Raw genomic sequence first — 23994 nt, forward strand, 5'->3', positions numbered from 1 at the left:
TCATTTACAGAACTTTCGACTCTCAAGCCTCTGCTCTTTCCACCCCCACCCTTCAGGCTTGTTGGCTTCTCTCCCTCAGAAGCGGACATTTTGAAAAGTAGTAGCTTTGGGAAAAGGACAAGGGGTGAAAATGCTTCTCTGGATACTTTCCTGGGAGACATGTGGGTAGAGGTTTTGATCCCCAGTGTGGATCTCACCCAAATGGCAAGAGGAAGCCTCCCTGCAATGTAAGAAGACATCCTAACTGCTTTGGGGGCATAACAGTCTTTGCGGTTGCCAATAAAACCAAAAACCCTCTCTGACCCCAAATGTCTCCCTTCTGTTTTACCTGTGCTTAGAGGCACCTGTATGACCAACTGTGAGTCAAAATGAACCACATGCCATATCAGACATACTCCCACAGGAGTGCGTCCTCAAACCCAGCTGGCCATTGACTTCTCCCAGGACCCAGAGCCCACCCAGGTCTGCGTATGAATGGCTCATCTTAGCTACCATTTGCTCCGTGCTTACTATGTCCCAGAACTTGGTGTGCGTTCATTCCTGGGGCAACCGCTGAAGCAGGCACTAGTAGTATCTCCATTTCCCAGATAGTGCAACTGAGGCTCAGAGAGATAAAGTAACTTGCCGAAGGTCAGACAGCTTTTAAGTTGAAAAGTCAGGATTTGAACCCAGGTCTGATTCCAAACTCCATGCTCAAACACTATACTCTGCCACACTTTCTCCCCAAAAACTGAAATTTGATAACTATCTCTTGCACTTCCCTTCTGAGATTTTTAGTTTTTAAAACCAAGAGACACAACATCATCATTGGGATAGTTTTAGAAGGCTCTGGTACCCTCCCTACCCCACCCACAGACACCCATCTCCCTCTGGGGTAAGGAGGCCCACCTACTACAGCCCCTCCTCCTCTTGAAGAAAGTTAACTGACACGGAGAACTGAAGGATTCAATGAGGCAATTAGGACAAACCTGCAGCCCAATTGTACAAAGACCCAAGGTCCAAGGAGCGACACCAGCCTCAGCTGCTTTTCTAGGCTGATGAGCCCTTCATCACAGTGCGGGTTTAGCTACAGGCATTTTTCTCCCTTGCAAAGAGAGGAAGGAAAAGGCAAAGCTCCCACACCAGCTACAGAATCTCAGTCAGTAAAACTTCACTCTCTTTCTGTTCACTTTCTCCTCCTCCTCCTTCTTCTTTCTCCACACCCCCCCCACCCCCCTCAGTGGCTATAGCTTGGGGAAAAAATAGCAGACAGATTTTATTTGTTAGTACCTTCCTGTGTTCCCTGTTCAGCTCCATGTGCCAGCATATTGTTTTAACTCTGATGGTGATACAGCATTGAGCTGTAAACAATTAAACATAAACACCAGTCTCACTTCTATCCTCCTCTTCCTCCTTAGGTGAAGGCAGCCTCCAAATATGTGGATGTACCTGTGAGTATTTGAAAATTGTTTTTGTGGGGTTTTGGGGGGGGGTTTAGTTTGGTTTGGGGTTTTTTGCTTTCATGAGAATTTTGATGGAGCTGTTTTCATTAGTTGCTGCTAAATTCTATATTCCTAATGGAATCACCAGAAAGAGGGAAGCCATGAATATTTCATGGTAAAATTTTTGTCAGTGGAGAAGAGGGAAGGGTTTCTTTCATCAGGAAGAGAGGTCTTATGTGAGGGCAAACCCAGTTCACTTTCATTTTTATTTTCATTGGCTTCTCTGATATATTTCATTCTGTGATCACCCTGTTTACCTCCTCTCCTGCATACACACCTCAGAAGTAGAACCACGAGCTAAAAATTTGCACAAGGGTACCAGTATTTTTTAAAAACAAATAAATTCTGAATTTGTTCATTTTGGGGTCAATTCTGCAATTGTTTTAAGGAAACCTTACAAAACTGTTTATAATTAGTGCAGACCTCATTAATGAAGAGAGCTCTCAAAGTTCACAGATAAAGCACTTGAAGTTGCCCAAAATTTACATTTAAATTGAGGTTAAGTACAACACATGAATGTTAGAATGTGGGATTACCTGTGATAAACCAGGATACATTTATAGACAGACTTTGCCCTGCCTATTAGCAAAATAAAAGTGGAGAGATTTAAATATATTCCAATAAAGAGGGAAAGAAATAATTCTGTTTCTCTATTTCGAACAAAAGAGGTGTGAGTCTATTATAAAATATTAAATTTAGGGAGCTTATCTCAATAGCCACCAAGGGTCTTGTACTGAATGTTTTTCATTCTGAACGTGGTTAAGTACCCTCCTTGTTCAAATACTTAATTGTTAAAATTTGTTTTTTTCTAAAAGGATTTATATTAACATTTAAATTCATTTCCCCAGGAAGTTAAGTGTGTAATGCTTTATTGGCTTATTTCTCAAAGGATGGCAAAATGGAAAATTGGAGTGAATTTAGCATTAGCCTATATTTTGTTTATTTAATGAAAGAATGTACAATCAATAATTATGCTTTGAATTTATGTAATATTTCTCATCGAGGGACTTCAGATTCCTTCACGTAGATAGTCCTTATAATGGAGAAGAGAAAAATCTCACATAACTGCAGCAAGGCGTGAAGTTAAGTAATTTATTTCCCCAAGTCCCAAAAATATAAACTTTCAGTTCACAGGGAGCAAACCACACAAATTCTCTAGGTCTGTTTCTCCATCCTTAGAATAGAGATAATAATACCCAAGTCACGGGTTTGCAGATTAAATGACACGTACTCAGCACCATGCCTGGCCCTTGTTAGACATTTCAGCAGCAGAAGCAGGGCACATGGGGGTGAGGAGGTGATACCTACACTCTATTGCATGGGGGTGGGAGTGGGGTATGAATTGGCTGACATCAGCCCTGGCCTGCACTGGTCTTCAACAGTCATAGAAACTGATGGCTGAGGTATGTTTTCTGGAGGCTTCAAAGCAGAGGGGAGACCCCTCCAGCAAGGCTGGAACAGGTGACCAGTAAGCAAGGCCCAAATACCTGGAGAAATTTGATTAGGTAATCCATACTAGCAACTGAAATTGGCATTTGGGGGAGGTCAAAATGTATGGGTGAAATTCGGTAAATAATGTAATTAGACTTAGCGAGTTTGCAGTTAGATCAGCCCTGATATTCAGCTATTTCCTCTTTGTTTCTCCCCTCAGTGATTAAAGAACTCTGTTTTGTTCCCTTTCTCAAGACTACCCATACCTTGTTAATCCATTTAATTAACAAAATCTTAACCTGGTAATGGTAATTTCTTAATCCTCACGCGCCCAAACACCAGAATGCAAGTAAAACCCTAGCCCAGTAGGCTGAGTCTATTATCTCAAAACAGATAATATTATCTTAAAACAGACCCGACCCCAAAAAGCGATGTCAGCCCTCGAACCTGCCTGACCGACTCCCCCTTTCCTTTGTTCTTCTTCTTATGTCCCTATAAAACTGTGTGCCCATTCTAGGAATGGGGAGACGGCCTTTGGACAGGAGTGCACCATCCTCCCAGAATGCCGGCATTCGGAATAAACCTGCTCTTCTTTCCACCAACCTTGTCTCTCGACTTTTAACTTCTTCAAGCAGCATGTAGCTGGACATTAGTATGGTTTCAAAAAGACTCAAATATCAGCAATTTCATGTGATTCAACCTAATTCCTGCCACTCAGGTTCAGATTTATTATGGAGGAAAAAAATGGACTGTGCATTACCATGACAGGTGCCATATTCTATAGTCATCCCATGTTTATGGATGAATTACGTTATATCAGAAGCCTTGCTCGCTATGGGGGAACAAAATGAATTAGCAGAGTGTACGCTCTGTAGGGAGGCAGAAGAAAATGATGTGGCTTGTCCCAAAAGGTGGTGCCTTTACCACTGATGATACACAATATGGTGACAATTGCAGCCTAACCTTACAAAGTACTCACTGTGTGTCGGGCACTGTTCTAAGCATTTTACGTTTGATCTTCACAACAACCCCACTTTAAAGATGAGGAAACTGAGGCCCAGGTAGGTTAGCTTGCTCAGGGTCCCACCGTTGGTAAGTGGCAGAGCTGAGATTTAACCCAATGTTCTTAAACACTATACCATCTGCAAGCTGCTGTTAGTGAATAGACAGACATTTTTATTTGGATAATTGACTAATTATTTTCGTATTGGAAAAACTATGATTAGCATATCACACCCATGATTCCCCAATGATTATGGCTTAGGACAAAGCTACACTGTAAAATTAAGTGGATTAAAATATGCTTTACAGCAAATACTATTATAGTAATAACACTATAACTAATGTTCTAGTTCATAAATAATTTTAGAGAAAATAATAGTATATAATACATGTATGTACTATATGTGCATTAGTCATATGTAGTAGATAATGGTAATTATGCACTTCTTAAAACAACCCTATAGGGGGTTAATATTTTCATCCTGGTTCACAGCCGAGGAAACTGGGAGGTTAAGCAGCACGCCCAAGGTCTCCTGGCAAGTAAGTGGGAGAGCGAATGTTCGAGGGCTAGCAGATTGCGTGCTGGCACTGGCTCCCAAGAGTCACCTGTGTGCCTTCCTTTCCAACAGCGCCTTCAGTGACGGCTCCTTGGTAGCTGGAACTCAGCCATGGGGAGGGTATTTACACCATGGAAATCGGCAAGCACTACAAATCAAGGGTTTTTGTTTATTTTGTTTTGTTGTTTTAGTTTTAAAGAGCCAGTTTAACCAGCACACCAGTGATTATCACCTATTGAATCAGTGGTCCTCAAACTAGAATGTGCAGTGGTAATATTTGACCAGGCCTTTTTAGATTGTTTTGTTGTTTTGTTTTGTTTTCGTTTGATTTAATAGAGATTTCCGGCCCCTTGCCTCCAGAGATTCTTCCTCCAGAGTACTTCTGACATGGAGCCTGGAAATGTCTTTCTAAAAAGCTCTCCACGTGATTTGGATATGTAGTATAAGTTTAGAAACCATTGGACTCAGTCAGAGATTCTTGACCTTGCATACATACTGGAAACACTTGGGGGCTTTTTGCACCTATTAGTGCCAGGTTGCAAATTAACACAGTTTCTGGAGTGTAAAGTCTAGGCATCAGTATTTTTTAAAGTTCCCCAGGTCCTTCCCATTTGCAACCAGGTTTAAGGTTTAGGAACCATTGGATAAAACTATTGTTCAAGTTATTTCTAGCTCTAAAGACTGAGTTCATTTCGGTTGCCATGTGAGGTTTTGGCACATGATTTATTGGTTTAGTTCTATGTGGACTACCTTAGAGACTCATCTCTTAATTATCCACGCTAATGAAGAGAAGCACTATCACCAGTCATTCAAAACGTTGCATAATCCCCAAAGCATATCTCTTTGTCTTAGATGTAGTATTCAGACCCTTTGGTATCCGTAGAAGATTTGCATTCCTAATTAGGGCTTGCTTAGGATACTGAAAATCTGAATTTATTTTCTCCAGCTCAGACGTATCCTGGTAGGAGCAAGCTATTAATACAATTATAATGTCCTATTTGTCCTAAGCCACAGAGTGGATACTTCGCAAATGATGTTTCCCACATGTGGATGGACGTAACTACACAGAGATGTATTTATGTGTTGTTTGTATCATATGTTTTCTACAGTATACATTCTATTCCCTCTGTCCGAGCCACAGTTAAAATAAACAATGTAATTATGTGATATTAAAAACCATTGCCTAGAGTTTTTCCCACTGTTCGTAGATAGCAATATGGTATAAAGCATGATTTATCTAATAGAATCAGTTGTTTAGCCAAGAACATTTTCCATCCATAACTACAAGTTAGCTTGTTTATGTGTGAACTGTTTCCGTTTTAACCATTTTGGTTGGACATCTACTTACAATGCATTACACACCCTCCCCTGCCTTATTAAATAAGGAACTGGGCATACTTCAACATTTTTTCCGTGACTAAGGCTCACCGTTGTTACAATGACTTTCCCAATGACGCCTCCCCCCAGGGCCTCCCGAGGGGCAGGGCAGCCTGCTTCTCCCAGACCCCAGCCATTGGCGGCTCTAATGTCTTGTTACTACAGTTTGGCAGCCTTCTCCCTCACACTCAGGGCATCAGGAAAAGGGGTAACACTCTTTTATCAATACATTTGTTTCAAACAAGCCCCCCTCATCCCCCTTGCTGGCTCACCAAAGGATGGAAAGCTAACTTGGAATGAGATGTGAAGCTGGTTAAAAAGAAAGCTGGTTGTGAGAGGTGGCCTTAGGACTCTATTAGGAGAAAACTACACATTTTCGTGCAGCAACTGTGTCGTTTTTATTTCGATGTTGGTTTCTCTGAGGTCCCCTTTTACTTCTTGGTTCTAAAGTAGATTTCAAAGGTAGGTAAGGCTGTGAAAGAACATAATATGGGGGGGGGGCAGGTCATAGTGTCTCATGTTTGCTATAGTAATATATAGTTTTATATATATTGCTATATATAGATTAGGTAACTTTTTTTATTAAATTTATTGGGGTGACAATTGTTAGTAAATTTACATAGATTTCAGGTGTACAATTCTGTATTACATCGTCTATAAATCCCATTGTGTGTTCACCACCCAGAGTCAGTTCTCCTTCCATCACCATATATTTGATCCCCTTTACCCTCAATCACCCACCCCCCACCCCCTTACCCTCTGGTAACCACTAAATTATTGTCTGTGTCTATGAGTTTTTCTTTCTCATTTGTTTGTCTTGTTCTTTTTGGTTTATATACCACATATCAGTGAAATCATAGGGTTCTCTGCTTTGTCTGTCTGACTTATTTCACTTAGCATTATTCTCTCAAGATCCATCCATGTTGTCACAAATGCTCCTATATCATCTTTCCTTAACGCGGAATAGTAGAATAGGTAACTTTTAAGGTATTTCACAAACATTATTTTAGCTGATGATCATAGCAATTCTTAAAGGTAAGGAGGGAACTATTATTAACCCCATTTTACAGATGGTATAACTAAGGCCCAGAGAAATTTAAATGATTTTCACAAGTTTGTTTGTGGGGTATCCAATCAAACTCCATGTACAAGAAGTCCCCACTTAACATCCTGGATAGGCTCTTGCAAACTACAACTTTAAGAAAGAGGATGCATAATGAAAGCCATTTTACCAGAGGCTAATTGATGTAAACAAGAGTTAAGCTCCTAGGGCATTTCATCAACATTATTTGTTATTCAAGGACCTACTGTAGTGTGACTGAAGAACTTTAAAAAAAGAGGTGGGATGAGAGCTTATTCATTCATGGATTTGTTCATTCAGCAAATATATTTATGAGTACCTACTACTATGTGCCAGGCATTGTTCTATGTGCTCCGGATACAAGAGAAAAAGACCAAATAAAGCCCCTTCATTCATGGAGCTTGTGTTCTAGTAGGCTAAGACAGACAAAACAAACAACAAATAAATACCTGGTACAATGTCAGATATTGGTAAGTGCTAGGAAGAAAAATTAAACAGTCAAAAGATAGAGAATCGTGGAGTTTCTTAACTATCTGGGAGAGATGAACCATACTGTTTTTCCTTTATAATCAAAGTTTTAAAAACTAAAATGCCCCTTTGAGGACAGCAAATTTAGGGAAAAGAGGGGTGGTGAAAATAATCATTATTGTAGATCACTGTTTCTAACGTTGTGGGTTACTAATAGGTCTGTGAAATTTGGCTTTGGGTCTCAGCTGTAAGATGGCTGCATGTGTCCAGGAAAAAGCGACATCTGCCACAAGTATCACCAGGGAAGAAATGGGCACAATAATACTAAGTCCCCCTAGGAGGTAGGGGTCCCCATGCCACGGAGAATGCCCTTTGATGTGAGACTGCCAAAGGGAGAGAAGGAGAGAGGTGCCAATTTAGAACTGATAGCTGTCACTTATGTCTCATCGGAAAACCTCTATTGTTTCGTATCATAAAACTGCAACAATTATAGGACCATCACAGAACCTGCTCAATCCATTCGCTGAAAATTGCTTGAAAGTGTAACAGTTGACTACTGTGGCGTTGGGTTGTCCTCATTGTTTTTCAAATTAATACCTTGTCATTGTTTCAGCAGGTGTTAAGAAATGTTACTAGCATCCCAGGGGCCAAGCATTGGCCCTTTGCTTGATAATTGTTTGCTTTGTATCAGGGAAAAAAAAAAATACAGTCCTACTGTTTCCGAACCTTCCTCATTTTCACCCTGGAAATTACACAGAAGTGTTAACTAACTTCAATTTGCAGTGCCTGACAGTCACGTCTTGTAGAGAAATGATACTTTGTGATCTAAGGTAAATCACAGTAGTGAAAACTAATATTTTTAGCTATTAGCAAACATACATATCTACTGTGGAAATGTAAAGGATTTGTGGCAACTCTCCTAATGACCCATATTACAGTGTTTTAATGGGATTCTTTGGAGATAGCTTTGATTGCAACATCTCAAGCAGTATGCATTCTGAGTTTCTGTTTTTTACTCCTTACAATGAATCATTTCCTAACTATGGATGAACCACTTGCTTACCTTTCCAGAAATCTAATTTATGTAAAAATCGAATCCTTCCCCCTTCCCCCTTTTCTCAATGCTTGGACTATAAGGCTACACAGGGAAGCAAAGACAAATAGTTGAATATCTCCTCTGAGTGAACTGATTAGGAAATACTACTTGGGGGGTAGGAAATACTCCTACCCCGCAAAATGTGACTTGGGTAGGAGGGGGTCTAGATTGAACTATGACTTCTTTACTTAGGACTTTCTCAACGTTTTAAAAAGGAGAAGAGGATCGGGGAAGGCTGTCTAATTAGAAAGGAAGGCCTTTCTAATGTTATATTCAGGACAGTGGAAGACATGGAAGTATGTTTAGGTATTTTTAAATGGGGGAGTTCAATCCAAAGGAAAGCCAGACAGTTATCCGGTGAATATTTATTCATTAGAGTATCTTTGCCAGAAAAAAAAAAAACTTAATAGTAGAAAAATATCTATAAACTCTAGTAATCCCAATTCTCTTCTTAGCCAGTTTTGATTTCCAGAAAAAGCAGAAGGTTCCAACATCAGTTCCTACCAATCCAGGTTATAGATAGCTAAACCGCATACTGTAGAGAGCTTCAAACTCCAGCAAGGCAATATGGGATGGGGTGGTAAGAGTAAAATGCCTGGGTAATCAAGGAAGAGTCATTGTCTGAAAACTCCATTTTCATGTTTTCCTGTTTCTTTACAGAAACCCGGGATGGATGTGGCCGACGCCTATGTGACTTTCGTCCGCCACTCTCAGGATGTCCTTCGTGATAAGGTCAATGAGGAGATGTATATAGAAAGGTTATTTGATGTAAGTAAATGCCTTCTCCTCCTTGCAAACCAAGGAGGAGAGCCTCCAAAATGTGACAAAATAAGAGACAGGAGGATAAGTCACATTTTGAGAACATGGATTGGTCCTGATTCAAACAACAAAATCTTTTCCTCTCCCTCTGCCTTAGGCTCTTATCTGTTATGTGTCTGTTCTGAACCCACTCTGGTGTGGCCGGGTCTCAGCCAGTCTATATGATACGTAGGACGGCATACAGCCTCTCAGCGAGCTGCCTCGTTCCTGCACGAAGCTTCTGAGGCAGCTTTCTCTGGCAAAGACCTTTCTTGGTCATGGTTCTCCTCCTTGCAATCTGGCCTCGCCTTAGGGAGATATTCTCCCGGAGAGGCGGAGGCCAGCTCCCTCTCCTGCGGGTAGTAAGTACCTCCCTGATACCAGCTTTGGTTTGCAGATGTGCATACGTGTTGCATTGTTATTGTCTCAAAGAGGATTCCGTTTCTGGAAGGCTAGAGATCCTCACTTAGCCCTGGTTTTTGGCCAATACTTATATTAGAGTTGATCAGTCAGTTGCCCCTGACTGAAAATTGGGGACCCACCCATCCACCTGAAAATTGGGGAAAAGAAGCAAATGCATAAAGAGCAAGTATATCAGGCTGCCACACCCTGACTGAACTTCAGAACTCTCAGATTTCCAAGGGTTAATAGTGACTGAGTAATCTTATCTCTACTGTGACTCCATCTGCACTTCCAAAGCAAGCCACTGAGGCAAAAAGAAAAAAAATAAGGAATCCTCGTAGGTCTCAAATCGCCCACCTCTTTCAGGCCAAAGCAGATGGGGCTGCCTAATTTAGCCAGATATTTTGCTTCAAGTTTCCCCCAAATTTGCCAGTGGAGACCCGGCCAGAGTGCATGGAAGCTGCCGTCCTTGTCTCCGTGTGGTTCTCTTTGTGCAGCTGACTTCTGTCTCGTGAAGCGTGAGCTGCTCCTGTCCAGGTGCCCGTATTTTTAATGCCAGCCCGAACATGAATGTTTGGGTCTACTATGGAATCTGTGTCTATTTTTTTTTCTGTGATTGTGTTCAGCAATTTACATTGAGTTTGTGTGTATGTGTGTTTTTGTTCCACAGCTAAGTGAGCGCTTTGTTGGCACCGCAGAGGACATTGCAGCTTCTGACTTTTTTTGTGCTGTCTTCCAGCCCATTTGCTTTCCTTGTGTGTGGAAAAGGCTCCTTTCTGTTTTTTCTTTCCCAGCCATCCCCTTTCTGTGCTCACTATCGCTTTCTTCCTCATCACCTTTCTTTGAGAAAACCCTTCTCACTTTTTAATTCCCACCCGTACCCTCTCAGATTAAAATGGAACTTATCTCTCATGTCAAATGTTTTATCACATTATATCAAGTGGCATGAATTAGAATCAAATAATCTTCCTGTGTACATCTTCTAGCATGACCCACATCCACTGAGAATGCCTCATCCATGCATACAACTCACCAGCAGATGCTGTTCCTTCTCTGCATGCGTGCCTTTATCAGAGTACTGAGCCTAGAATGTCGGGGGCACAATCACCCGTCCAATTGGCATTGAAAACAGACTGGCAGCTCCCTCAGGTCTGCAGTTAGGAGTGTGGACACTGCCCATCTCCACTGAATTCAATTCCAAACCACAAATTTTCGAGAAGCCTGTGGATTGTTCTTTTCAATGCCTACGTTGCCTTTTTTTTTCCTTTGATCAGTATCTTCTGATTTTCAATTTTGTGTGGCCCCTGCGTGCGTGTGCGTGCGTGTTCCTCTGTGAGTGTGTATGCGGAAAACCTTCTACTCTCTCAAACTTTAAAACATCTAGCACTGAATTTGATGTTTAATCTGCAGTTTAGCCTGTCACTCCATTCACAAATAACCTATCCTTCCCTCTTTCTGTTTTTTTCATTAGAAATACACGGGGAAATGTTTTTTAAAGTCGCCTGGTTGAAGGCAGCAAAGCAAATTGTCCTCTTCTGTGACATTTTTAAAGCGAAAGTGCAACTGAATCTTTATTTTAAACGTCTTAAGAGTACAGCCTGGGCTAGCACAGATGGTAAAACTAGATTTGTCCGACTATTGAAGAACGCAGGCAGACTCAAGCCCTCTGGCCTTAATCTGAGTTAATAATATAAAGAAATATTACTAACAATATGTTTTTCAGAAAGCAAATTATGTTTAGGGTAATTCAGAAATTTACAAGTATTTTAGTCTCTTATTGAACTACATTGACCACTATAAAATGGCGTCAGAAATATTTAGTCTTATATTGTCCCAGTTACGTTTTCTTAAGGGAATCTTAATTACAGTCCTCTGAGTATTTGATTTTAAAAACTTAACCATTACGATCATTCACTGAACATCACTTCCCCACGCCCCACCCCCCCATGAAAAACAATGTGTTCAGTAGTTTATTTAGAGATAACGAATTTCTTTGCCATTTACTTTCTTACTTTTCAAATAACCTGCTCCCCTAATTTACAGAATATTGGTGCTAGGCAACCTAACTGATGTAGTATAAAAAAAGTTATTGAATCTGTCATGGATTTAAAACATTTGTCATTTGAAAAACGCAGAGCTTCTCAAAAAGCTTCATTACCATGCCGTCTCAGTAATTTGATTCAGTACTTACTGTTTTTCTATAATCTAGCAGCAAAACATCAGATTACCAACATGTTTGATTATTTTCGGCTTCTGTTTCCTCAAGCATGGTGTTTATTTCTTTGCAAATATGCGCTGCACGGTTCTCATGTCCACCGAGCTGAACAAGAGAATAGGAATATTAAGGGCCTGTGAAACCTGCCACCCTAAATTTCTTGCTGCAGTGAACTTGTTCTGTCAACTCCATTTCTTAATGATAGGGGTCCTAGGGCAGGTTTCTAAACAATTGGCAGAAATCTATTGAGAAAAACTTGTTGATCTGAGAGGTTTCTCTTCCAAATTGTTGCATTTTGATAAATGGCAAAAATGAATAATAGAAAATTAGCATTTTGAATGAGGAAAAACATCTATATCTCAGATTGTTTGCTGTTTGGGGGTTGTTGATTTCTGACTGTTGTGTCACTCTCTGGTTTTTACTTCCTGCTGGCATCTGTCATCTAGAGGCATGTTCTCAGAGGCCCTGTTGTGTTTTTAGCTGTGTTTCAAAGTCTTATATTTATTTACCTGACAAGTCTTTTAAGTTCTTGCTGTTTAGTATTGTCCCTCAGCCCCCACCCTTTGTTTGTTTGTTTTTTTGCCTTTTTGAATGTGCTTTGTTGAAAAGGCTGGATGGCATTAGTGTGTGTTTGTATCTGAGACCATTTGGACTAATAGCTGGTCATTTAATAAGTGCGTCTTTCATTTTAACCAGGCCTCTACCTCAGTGCTGTCTCTGAGCTGGTTTGCTCTCTGCCTCGTCAGTGTACTTTTGGCTAGAACTGGGTACTTGTGGGAGATTATCGGCATAGCATTTGGGGCTCTAGATTTGATAGTCTGCATTTTTATCTACCTTATTATGTAACTTAAGAGCAACTTTCCAAATTCATCTTAACCATTTTTTTTTTTTAAACAGGCATTCTCTAGATTTATTGAAGAAATATTTTCAGACATAATATTGCCTGACAGGGTCTTTTTAATGCAGAGAAAGTTTCCCCGTTTGTCAATATATAATTAATTTACATAGTCCTTCTATAAAATATTATCAACTGTTGGGGTAATGCCCATAAGAAAAAGCTAACTGGTCCAAAATAAAGTGCTGATTGGAAAAGAATCCTCATATTGCTTCCTATAGTATTTTAGTTGTACAGCTAGCTATCCTTTTTTTAACCTGCATTTTGGTCATTTTTTTCTAAAACAATGACATGCAATTGTAAACAGGTTTATTTGCTGCAAAATAACAGTTTGTAATAATTTTGAAACAAGATTCAGTAAAGAAAAAGGTTATGTGCAATAGCGATGAATTAAAATTATATTAAAGATGCTGGATTTTTAAAAGAAAATCAGATTGCTGTTGAACTCAAGCGGACACTTGGCCTCCTTGAAAATTATTCCTGACTTTTAAAGAAAATATAAAAGATGGATATGAAATAATCTCCACATTCCTAAAGCAGCAACTGAGAAGAAAAGCACAGCCCAAGAAAACCTCAAAGGCAGTGATTTAAAGCTGGAGTGTCCATAAATCATTCAGATGGCTTCCCCCCTTCTCTGGTGATTAATTCAACATCTTCCCCCAAACAAAAACATGCTTTTTGAAATTAGAGATCAGATCATCAAGAGAAGCACCTAAGATGTCAAGGTCTAAACAAAAATTAATTTATCTTCTTTCCTCCTTGTACTTCTTGAAGACAGAGACGGAGAAGAAAATCGGGATTAAACGAGATGTGCTTAGGGTGAATTCATCTGCTTAAACCTCACCGGCTCAGAGATGAGTGATTAAAAAGCCATCCCACACTTGGATGCAGTCCACAGCCGCACTGGCTTCCTTCAGGCCCATGTCATTGTGAACCAGGCCCAGGGAACATTTGCCTGGAGATGATACATGGATTATATAGGTCAATTATACACTTAATCTGCCTTCTGGAGGATTAAGTATTTGCAGATTGACTCTGCATTTGGCTTCTCCGTGGCAGTTATCAGATCAGGACAGGGCCCCTTACCAAACCGCCTCCTAAGAACTTAATCAGGCATCACGGTCAGGTTTGGATGGGGCTGTGGTTCCGTGCCCTTTACCCTGCACAGATTGTAATTTGCTGTTCCATTATCAGATCATATGTTTGTCCACTTTATGTGTCAGCACAATAATTGAGTGTGAATATTTCCCTTTAAAGGGGTAATTTGAAAAATGAAACCTCTGCCTATTAAAATATATTCGCTATAGTCATATATGAAACCACAGATCACCTTCTTTTAATAACCTTATTAAATTACAAAGCACTATCCATGTGAACATATATCAGTCAAAGTAGGAGTCAACCTGCTGAAGGAAGAAAGTACCAAAGAACAGGCTACCAGGGCCGCATGATTTTTTTCTGTTGTATCCGTAAGGTACTCCCAACGGTCGAGGTGAGGAATACGACTTCCAAAAGTACACAGTGGGAAGAGGTGCACAAGATTCCCCAGTGTAATAGACTGCTGTTCTAAGGGGCTGGTTAGAGAAAATCAAGGCAGATGGCATTCTAGACCCTGAGAGAGTGAGCGATCGCCTCTGTAGGCAACAAGCAGGCTCTGCTGCCCCACAAGGGAGCTATTATGTGATCAAGGGCCTGGCTTCTGGAGCCTGCAGACTTCAGCCCTGGGCCTTCCAAGCTGGGTGACCCTGGACAAGGTATTTAATCTCTCGGAGCCTCAGCTGATGCGTCCATGTAACAGAGCTGATAATAAGCAGAACCTTTCGTGGAGTTGGTATCAGGGTGAAGTGCCGCATGCAGCTGCAAACGTCGGGCTCTGAGGAAGCATTTGGTAAGTGTTAGCTACCACCACCACCACCATCATCACCATCTCTGAAATGGAAATGCTTTTTCCAGACATCTTTTTCTCTTGTTAAACAAAACTCCATATCCATTCTAAAGTGCCGTAAGAGTCTTGTTGTCACTTTCAGACGTCAACCCCAAGCTTTCTTAGAATTACTTGATGTACAGCAGCCTGGTACCATTTTACTTTTGGTAAAACATAGTTCTGAAACAGACGAAGGAGCAAAGTTCGGGACTGAGGCTTCGAAGTAAGCCAGACAAGACTAGGAACCCTGTTCTTGCCCTTCTGAGCATTCTAACCTCAGAATGAATGAATTATTTAGCCTCCCTCAGCCTTGATTTCCTCGTCTGTAGAGAAATTGATTTCTTATAGTTGTCAGAGGACTAAATAACCTAATGGGTGTAGAACTCGCATTGTTAAATATTCAACAAATCTTTTATCATCATGATCCTCATCATCATCATCATTTCATAAGACTATTAGTTCTGTCAGGTGATTTTGCAATGACCTAGCCCTACCCCGTAAACAAAACGATAGTGCATTGGCAAATGAATCAGAATTGACCTTCTGAATGTGAGGAATTTGGGGAGTGGAGGAGAGCAGGAGTGGTTAATACCTTTTATTATTACAGATGCAGTACAGGTACATTGTAGACATTTAGAAAATACGGCTAAGCAAAAATAAGAAAATGTAATGTTCCCAGCACCCAGAGATTATTGCTCGAGTGCTTATTCTTTTAGATCTTTTCTATGTGCTTATACACATTGTGTGCTTTTTACTAAAATAAGTAAGCAAAAAAAATTGCTTTTTTAAGTTAATGATCTTCATTTTCCTCGTCAATAAATGTTCATCTAATCCACTGTCCACATTCAGAATTCCCCACTTGTCCCAAAAATATTCTTTCCAGCAGGTTTGTGCAAACCAGGATCCAATGCAGGGCCCCACATGGCATCTGGTTGTGATGTACTTTAAATTTCTTTTTACCAGCACTAGCCCTTTTCTCATGATCCTGACTTGTTAAAAGGACCTCCGTGCCAATTGTTCTGCAGACTGGAGGAGTTTATTACTATCTAAACATAGAACTGATTTGAAGAGGAAAAAAATCTAGCTGAATTTAACCAAGTAGTTCTTTTAGACATAATTAGTAACTCAGCATAATTCAACCAGGGTTTTTTAAAGCTGTTCTCTGTGTGTAAGGAGAATTTCTGAAGCTAGTTTTTTGTTTTGTTTTGTTTTGTTAAAAAAAAAAAGAAGCAAAAAAGCTAAACAGCAAGAAATCCACAGAAGCCAGGGTACAGGCTGGTCATGTGAAGAGCTACAGGAATTTTATGTCATGTATTGCGGCATAGATATCTGAGCTGGAGGGGTAAATCTGAGATCCATGGTCATGGTCCAGTATTTCTTGTGTCACTGTAACTGCTTTGGTGAAATCTTGGACTAGTAACTTTGACATATGCACCCCTAGACCATGAGGAAGGTTTCTTTGTTAATTCTGTGAGGATTTCCTCTGAGGTTATCAATCTGAAATTAAGCCCTTCAAATCAGTCTGAGGCTGAGCTTTCAATACACTTCATATCAAATTTTAATTGAACTGTGGATCGTCTCTTTCATCCTCAATTATCAGGCTGAAGAGCATGCTCTCTAGTCTTCTAGAACTTCCTTTAGAATCTGTGTGATTATGTATTTTGGAACAGGAAAACAAATCCAACATGGACCAGGAAAGGCAATTAGGAAAGGAGAGACAATTGATTTTCCACCCAATTTTGAATTCCAAAGTAAATTCTAGCAGTTAAGCCATGTCCTCGGCCAGGCATTAGCGTTTTAGCGGGCTGTCATTTCCCAAGTAGAGTATGGAGACTGGGTACGGAGTCAGAGAGAAATGAGAAGTGGAAGGCCTATCTATCTCCCTTTGATTTGTAACATTAAAAGGTACACACACACACACACACACACACACACACGCACACACGCACACACACACGCACGCATATGATTGAAGTTTGTGTTCTTGGACTCAAGACCTTTCCAAGCTGAAATTAAACAACAATCCAAGTTGATCTTCATGACTTTTATTCTCCAGCACCCCTCAAAGACCCAATGTCTTCTGCTCCCCACTATACACATCTGCTTTTAGCAGATTTGCTATTTCCCCCTCTAGTGAAGGAAAGAAGATTTTAGTGTTGTCCTTGTTGGGATTTGGCAATTTTAACAAAATATCTAGCCAAAGGAAAAGGGCACTACTAATAGAAGATTTTGACCTTTGACGTGACAGAAAAAAAGCTCTATTGGGTTATAGAAACACATTTCTTTTCCACATGGATGTGGGGATGTCTCTCTGCCAGGCCTGAGTAGCTGGAGGTTTCAGCAATGCTGTGAGCAGAAAAGATAAGGCACCATCTATAGATTTGGATTATTTGTGTCAAATGGGTTATTACTATCCAAAAGGAATTATTTATTTTTGTTAGCACCATCCTTACAGATTTACATTTCTGGGGCATATCTTCAAGTAGTTCTTTTCTAATCTAGCTTCTTCATTCTAAAGTCATTTGTAGAAATAAGTCTTGTATACTTTTGGGCCAACCTTTCATAAAACCAGTCTTGAATTTTCTCGGGAGCTTGTGTGCAATGAATAGTTTTGTTAAGTGTCTGTATCAGAACAGCTTTCTGTGTTCCAGGAGACATTTGGTGAATACTGTTAATTTGTTTTCTTTTCCAGAAGAGAATATTCCAATAATCATTCTAAGAAGCCAGACTGATTGCTCTGTTACTTTAAGGTCACCGTATCTTTACAAATATGACCCATAGGATATTTTCGTGTCTTAGAAAAGTTTTTTGTTTTTTGTTTTATTGTGGTGTGAAGGCAGTGACTGACAGATACTCTTATACCACACATGTACACACATGTGTGTACACACAAACACACAATAGCCAAGGCACATTTTGTAGAACAAATATTAGCACATTGCATTGCAAGATACAAGATGTACTAAATCCTCAAATACTTCCTATTAATTAACCAAGTATTTCTTTCCCTACAGGGCTCTGTAGAGGATACTACCAAAAAATTTCACTGTCTAAGCATACTACAAGCAGTCACTTGTTCTAATATTTTTAATGAATAAATTTAAAATCATCTAGGTTCTTATTATTCTAAGTGTGGTTCGTGGACCCTCAGCATTAACCTCACCTGGGAGCTTGTAAGAGGTACAAAATCTCAGCACTAACCCCAGCCCAGATGAATCCAAACCTGCATTCTAACAACATCCTCTGTTGATTCAAGTGAAGATTAAAGTTTAAGAAATACTCGGTAAGATCAGTAACTTTCAAATTTATCTGCTTATGACTCACAGTAAGAAACAAGTTTTACATTGCAACCCAGTATGTGTAGGTACACAGACATACACATACACATATAGACACATATGTGTGAAACAAGAGTTTATGAAACAATTTTTATACTCAACATGATACAGTCTGATATTTTCCATTCCATCTTCAAAAATGATTTCACACACACTAATAGGTCACATCCCTCAGTTTTAAAAACACATCTCGAACAAAGTTTTTCACCCCTGGTCCCACTGCCATTGGAGCCAGGTAATTCTTTGTTTGGGGTGCTAGCCTGTGTATTGAAGGTTGCTGGGCAGCATCACTGGCTTCTACCCGCTACATGCCAACAGCAACTCCCTCTCAGTGGTAATGACCAAGAATGTCTCCAGACTTGGCCAAATGACCCCAAGGGGTACAAAATCATTCCTGTTTGAGAACCACTGATCTCGATGACCCAGAAAAGAAGTTAATGCTAAAGGTATACAAGGGAGCCCTACCTCTGCATGTCAGGTGTCCCTCTGCCGCCACCACCACCTCACACACTGATGAGTATGTTGTAGTAGCAATAACAAAGTGTCCATTTGTCAACCCAAGAGATAGCCTGGGAGCTATGCCAGTCTCAGAAATAGATTATGTTGGGGGCGGTGGGGAGGCTTCTTGCAATGGCAAGAAAAGCTTGTGAGACATACAAGACTGTTCACCCCCTCTCACTGTCTCTCCCCAAAATAGTCCACCGAGAGCCAAGGAAAGGGTCTGGAGCAGCAAGTTAGATCAACAGTATGGATTCCCACTTTGGCCTCCTTCGATTGCTCTCCTTTTCTTTCTATAATTCCACCTGGACCTTGGTTTAAAAAAAAAAGAAAAAAGTTGTTGCTTCCACCAGGTGGCCACAAGTTATTTTTGTGTGTCCAAAAACCTGAAAAGAAGACTCAACTTGAATGTTGAATTTTCTGAACAAAAGGGAGTGATCATTCATTCTTTCCAAATTCCCAGTTCAGAAGAGAACAGTTAACAGGTTCCTGTTTTTCTGTTAAATTCCTGCCCAGATGATTAAAAATCCAGTGAATGGAGTCAAGTGATTCGCCTCCAGTACAGATATTCCCAGGTAGGAAGGCTCGCAATGACAGTGTCACTTGCCATATCGGGTACCTTGACTGCCTTGAGCAGACTTTTTCACTCTGACCATCCTTAGACTAATGCCAGTTATACTCACAAACCTCCAGGCTGAGGATATTGTTAATTACCAGATCGGCATTTCCAAACATAAACAGGGTATAAAGGCCCCTCTCATTTTTCATGTAAAAAGAATTTTTTTTTTTTTAATTGGGGAACAGTGTGTTTCTCCAGGACCCATCAGCTCCAGGTAGTTGTCCTTCAATCTAGTTGTAGAGGGCACTGCTCAGCTCCAAGTCCAGTCGCCCTTTTCAATCTTAGTTGCAGGGGGCGCAGCCCACCATCTCATGCGAGAATTGAACCGGCAACCTTATTGTTAAGAGTTCGCACTCTAATCAACTGAGCCATCTGGCCACCCCACCCCAAAAAAGAATTTTTTAGAAAAGAACAAATAATATGTAAAGTAAGCAAAGTTAAATTCATGAGTCTTCTCATGAAATTCTCTAAATTGCTTTTTAAGAGAGTTATCACTCCCTTTTGTTCAGAAAACTCATCATTTGACCTAGGAAACCATCCTGTTAAACGGGACAAGACCCAGTCATTAGGTGGCTCCCTGGCTTTGGGAACACCAGGTCAGTGCTTCTCACCTAGAGATGATTCCCCCACCCCCACCCACACCCACCGCTAGGGACCCTCAGCAGTGTCTGGAGATACTTTTGGTTGTCACAAATGGAAGGCTGCTATTAGCATTTATTGAGCAGAGGGCAGGGATGCTGCTAAATATCCTGCATCTGATCCAGCAGAACAGCCCCACAGCAAAGGATTATCCAGCTCAAAATGTCAACAGTATTGAGGTTAAAAAATCCTTTGTCTTTAATGGTATGGGCTATTTGAGTTTAAATTCTGGTGTAAATAGTGAGAATTATCTGTGGGTCATTTTCTCAGCCAGGGATTCCAGGGACTGTCTCTAAAGAATGTTCTACTTGGCAGATCTCTCAGAAACTAGTCTCAAAAATCCTTTTGACAAGCTTCATCCCAACCATCTTTTCAGGGACTAAAAAATAAAAACCAAAGAATTATTAACACCTAACTTTCTCAGCTTGAACTTAATGCTCACCCATGTGTAGTTCCCATGGAGCTTCAATACTTCAACAAAAACGCCAGTGTTGTCAGTTAAATGAATCACAGCAGCTTCCTTCTACTCCAAAGTGACCCTTCGAGTTCTGAAGGGACTGGTTCCTTTACATCAAACAGACATTATGAGCATCGGCTTTGCAGTAAGACACCCCACCCTTAATTTCCTCCTCTGTAAAATGGGGATAAAAACACCACCTGCCTCTTTGGATTAGGACTAAATGAGGCAATACCTATAAAGCAGAAACCACGATCGTTGAAGCATAGAAATTACTCCACAAACATCTCTTCTTCTTGTTCTCGGTTTCACCAGTCGTGGTACTAACGTGAAAACCAGCACACACCCTTGCCTCATGCAAAGGTAGGTTTTGCAGCAGAGAAAAGTAGTGATATGTTCCAGGCCAACAGGGATTCTAAGAGTCAGAGATGAACTGGTCAGAGAACATGACAGCAAGTAGCAAAGAGTCCAGTTGTGCTGCAGGATCCCTTTAAAACCTGTTGGACCATAGAGTGAGAACCCAATGTATGGAGCCTCAGGGATATTGCCCCGCAGAGGCAACTCCGTGGTTGGATCTATAGATAGATATCTAGGGGAAGAGGAAAGAGGCAGGATTCTATGCTCAGGCCCTAAACAAGGGGCCTTGACTGCTTTCTCAGAGAGCGTCCCTGACCCACCAAAAGCTCGTCTTCACCAGCCTTAGCAGAGTTCCTCTTTGGAGAGGTCCTTTCAGAATTCAAACAAGGGATGACATCACCCAGGTTATGACGCCAGTCTAGGCATCTGGACATTTGCTTTGTGGGCAGTAGCTGCTCTACAAACATAAGGGCTACATTCTTTTGATAGTAATGCATGTTGTTTTGTCTTTCACTGTGTGCTTCTTAACCAGGGGTGTGCCTCAGAATTACTTAGTACTCTTCCAAGTTGTATACCAAAAATTCTAAGTCGGTAGCTCTAAGGAAGGGCTCAGGCATGCTTTGTTTTGTTTTGACAAATCCAAGGGTTTAATCTGATCAAGAACCATTGATTTAAAGGAGTGATCCCCCACTGTGGGGGATTTTGTCACCCAGGGTATATTTGAAAATGTCTGGAGACATTTTTGACGTCACCCTTTGGGTGGGGGTGGATGCTGCCGCCAGCATGGTACCGTTCTGGTGCCAAGGTAGATGGTAAACATCCTACACTGCACAGGACAATCCCACAGTGCAGAATTATCTGGTCCAAAATGTCCGTAGTGGTGAGGTGCATAAATCCTGATTTAGGGCATAAAAGATACTGAAAGACATGTTTATTTCTATTATTTCTGTTATTACATTTCCTACTTTGTGTCCTACAAAACAACTTCATAACCTTTTTCATTTATTTAGCAATAGTAGGAAGAGATAAGATAAAATACTATTGTTTTTATTTTTAAGATAAGAACCTACAGTCCAGAAAGAGCTTGCCTAGGACTCCAAGGCTCAGGGGACCTCTCTCCTGAAACTATGGATTTTCCATCTCTCCTCTGAGAGCAGTGATACTCTCTTATTTGCCATTGCGTCCCCAGTATGCGGCATATGTAAGCCCTCGATAACTGTCTGTTAAACAGGTAATGATGAATTCCTAGCCCCTTCGTAGTATCTTGGGTAGGTTGCCAATATTTTCTATTCCAATTCTAACTCAAAAATAGTAATTAAGGTCTTTAAGTATCTCACTATGAATTACTGCAATTGTCACATGATTTTTTTGGGGAAGCCTCGAATATATAGTGTTCTGGTTAATTTAATGGGGAATGAATTATTTTGGCCCATTTGATTTTTTACTTAATTGGAAGATTCATTGGAAAACCATTTCTTTTTCAACTCCTACTTTTGAAACTATTTTTTAAATGTCTTATTTCTGTTTTCTGCCTTACTGAGGATTTGAAACAGAACCTGGTTCTCCGAGTCAAGATCTTTCAGGGCTCTGGCTGTGCTCTACTTAACCCCAAGTGTCCCTGTCTAGCCATGAAGATGTAAAAAGAATGAATTATCCAGGATCGCACCACTAATAACTTCCCACACTCTAAATACAATGCTCTTTCTGCTGTATCCCCTGCCGCAGGAAGATGGGGCTGAAATGTTTATCAGCCCCAAAGATATTGTGGAAGCTGCTCTTTTGATTCAATCCCAAAGAGGACTTCTGGGAAGAGGAAAAAGAGCAGCTTTCTCCTAAAAGGCAAATGGGAAAAGGTTCTAATTCATTGACGTGTTCTAATAACTGGTTGTTTAATAATAACAGTGAAAACTTACTTACAGTTTCTTTTATATGTTTTCCTGATCCATACATGGGAGACAATAGCATCACCTTATTAAAGGTAATACTTCCTTTAAGACCTCTAGCAGCCCTAGGAGCTACATACCTAATGATTCTGTTTTCAGCTATGGAGGCTGATGAGAGCCAGAATGTGCTCGGTACTATCTATATACCAGCTACTAGTCTAGGCACTTAAATGTAATAATCTGTGTAATTTTCATAACTTCCTGTGAGGTAGGTTTTTACAGGTGGGTCACTGAGAGGGAAAATGACCATTAAATTCAGAAGCCTGGGAAGTGATCAATTCTAGATCAAACTATTTTCTTTCTGATGCAGAGTGAGTACCTAACCCTAAAGTCTTAGGAAAAAAACCTACACTATTCGAATGTGTGCCCCAGAACGCCCACTCCACAGAATGCTCTGCGTCCCACATGCATCCACTGGGGACTTACTGTCACAGAAGTCACTCTTGCCCACATGGTACCATCGCAGTATACAAGACAGACATTGCGATTCCATGACCTCCCTGGTAGAAAGTAGCTTATTAGTCATGGCTTGTCTGCTAACAATGATGGGAGTTGCATAGCTGATCAGGCAGACCCCTTAATGAAAATGCAACCCCCCGGGCAGGCCTCCTCCCAAATGTGAGGACATTACCACTGTTTGAAGGTCCAGGAGCACCAGCAGAACCTAGGCCTGCAGGTGGGGCCATCCCAGGAGGCACCACTGTAGCCACTTCAGGGTACAACCCCATCCTCAGCAGAGAGGGACCATAGCACAGTGGGGAGGATTGCATGCCATATGTGCTGCAAAACCCACTCCACCTAGGCCCAGCTAAGGGCTGGGTTTCGGCTTTCAGTCTGCATCTCCCTCTGTGTTCTGTCTAAGATCTTTTATCCCATAAGAATAACGTTTTGTGGTTTATTGGTGGGGGCGGGGAGGTGGAAGGATGGTAACACAATACCATTACATCCCAGACAGTTGATAAATGGTGTAGGGTAGCAGCTTAAGTTCCTTAAGCAAAGCTTGACACAGTGGTATTATTAAACAACAATGCCTAAGATTTTCCTACGAGGCCCTGTTGACTCTTGCTAAGTTTTCAATGGCACTGTGAGGTTTCACAGATCGGCAATACTTTACGGGAGGGGAAAAGTAATCCAAAATTACAGAATAATATGGTTATACAATCCGTGCATAATACAAATGTAATTGCAACTAAATCATTATGTGGTCATTATCCCATAATGCCTAAGGTGTCAGAGACGTGAAAATTTGCGGTCAGGTATCACCAAAGTCCTTCCTTGATTTATTTCCAGCCAAAGCTTACAATAAATAATGTGACAAGGTGATGAAAGAGGAAGGAAGGAAGGAAGAAAGGAAAGAAGGAAGAGAGAGGGTTTTTTCTCTTGAAGCCTTAGACAGCTTACCAGTCAGCTGTTAAC

General features: G+C 40.7%; 1 protein-coding gene across 11 annotated transcripts in view; it reads left to right on the forward strand.

Annotated features, from left to right (window-relative positions):
* CADPS (calcium dependent secretion activator) overlaps positions 1-23994 on the forward strand; it is a 459417-nt gene that overhangs the window by 413294 nt on the left and 22129 nt on the right. For all 11 annotated transcript variants that reach the window (XM_081072041.1, XM_081072042.1, XM_081072040.1 and 8 more), the window contains 2 exons: positions 1398-1430; positions 9154-9261. In XM_081072041.1, coding sequence (XP_080928167.1) covers positions 1398-1430; positions 9154-9261 — 141 coding nt within the window. The remainder of the gene's footprint in view (positions 1-1397; positions 1431-9153; positions 9262-23994) is intronic.

This window comes from Rhinolophus hipposideros (genome assembly GCF_964194185.1).
Source record: "Rhinolophus hipposideros genome assembly, chromosome: 14".
NCBI lineage: Eukaryota > Metazoa > Chordata > Mammalia > Chiroptera > Rhinolophidae > Rhinolophus > Rhinolophus hipposideros.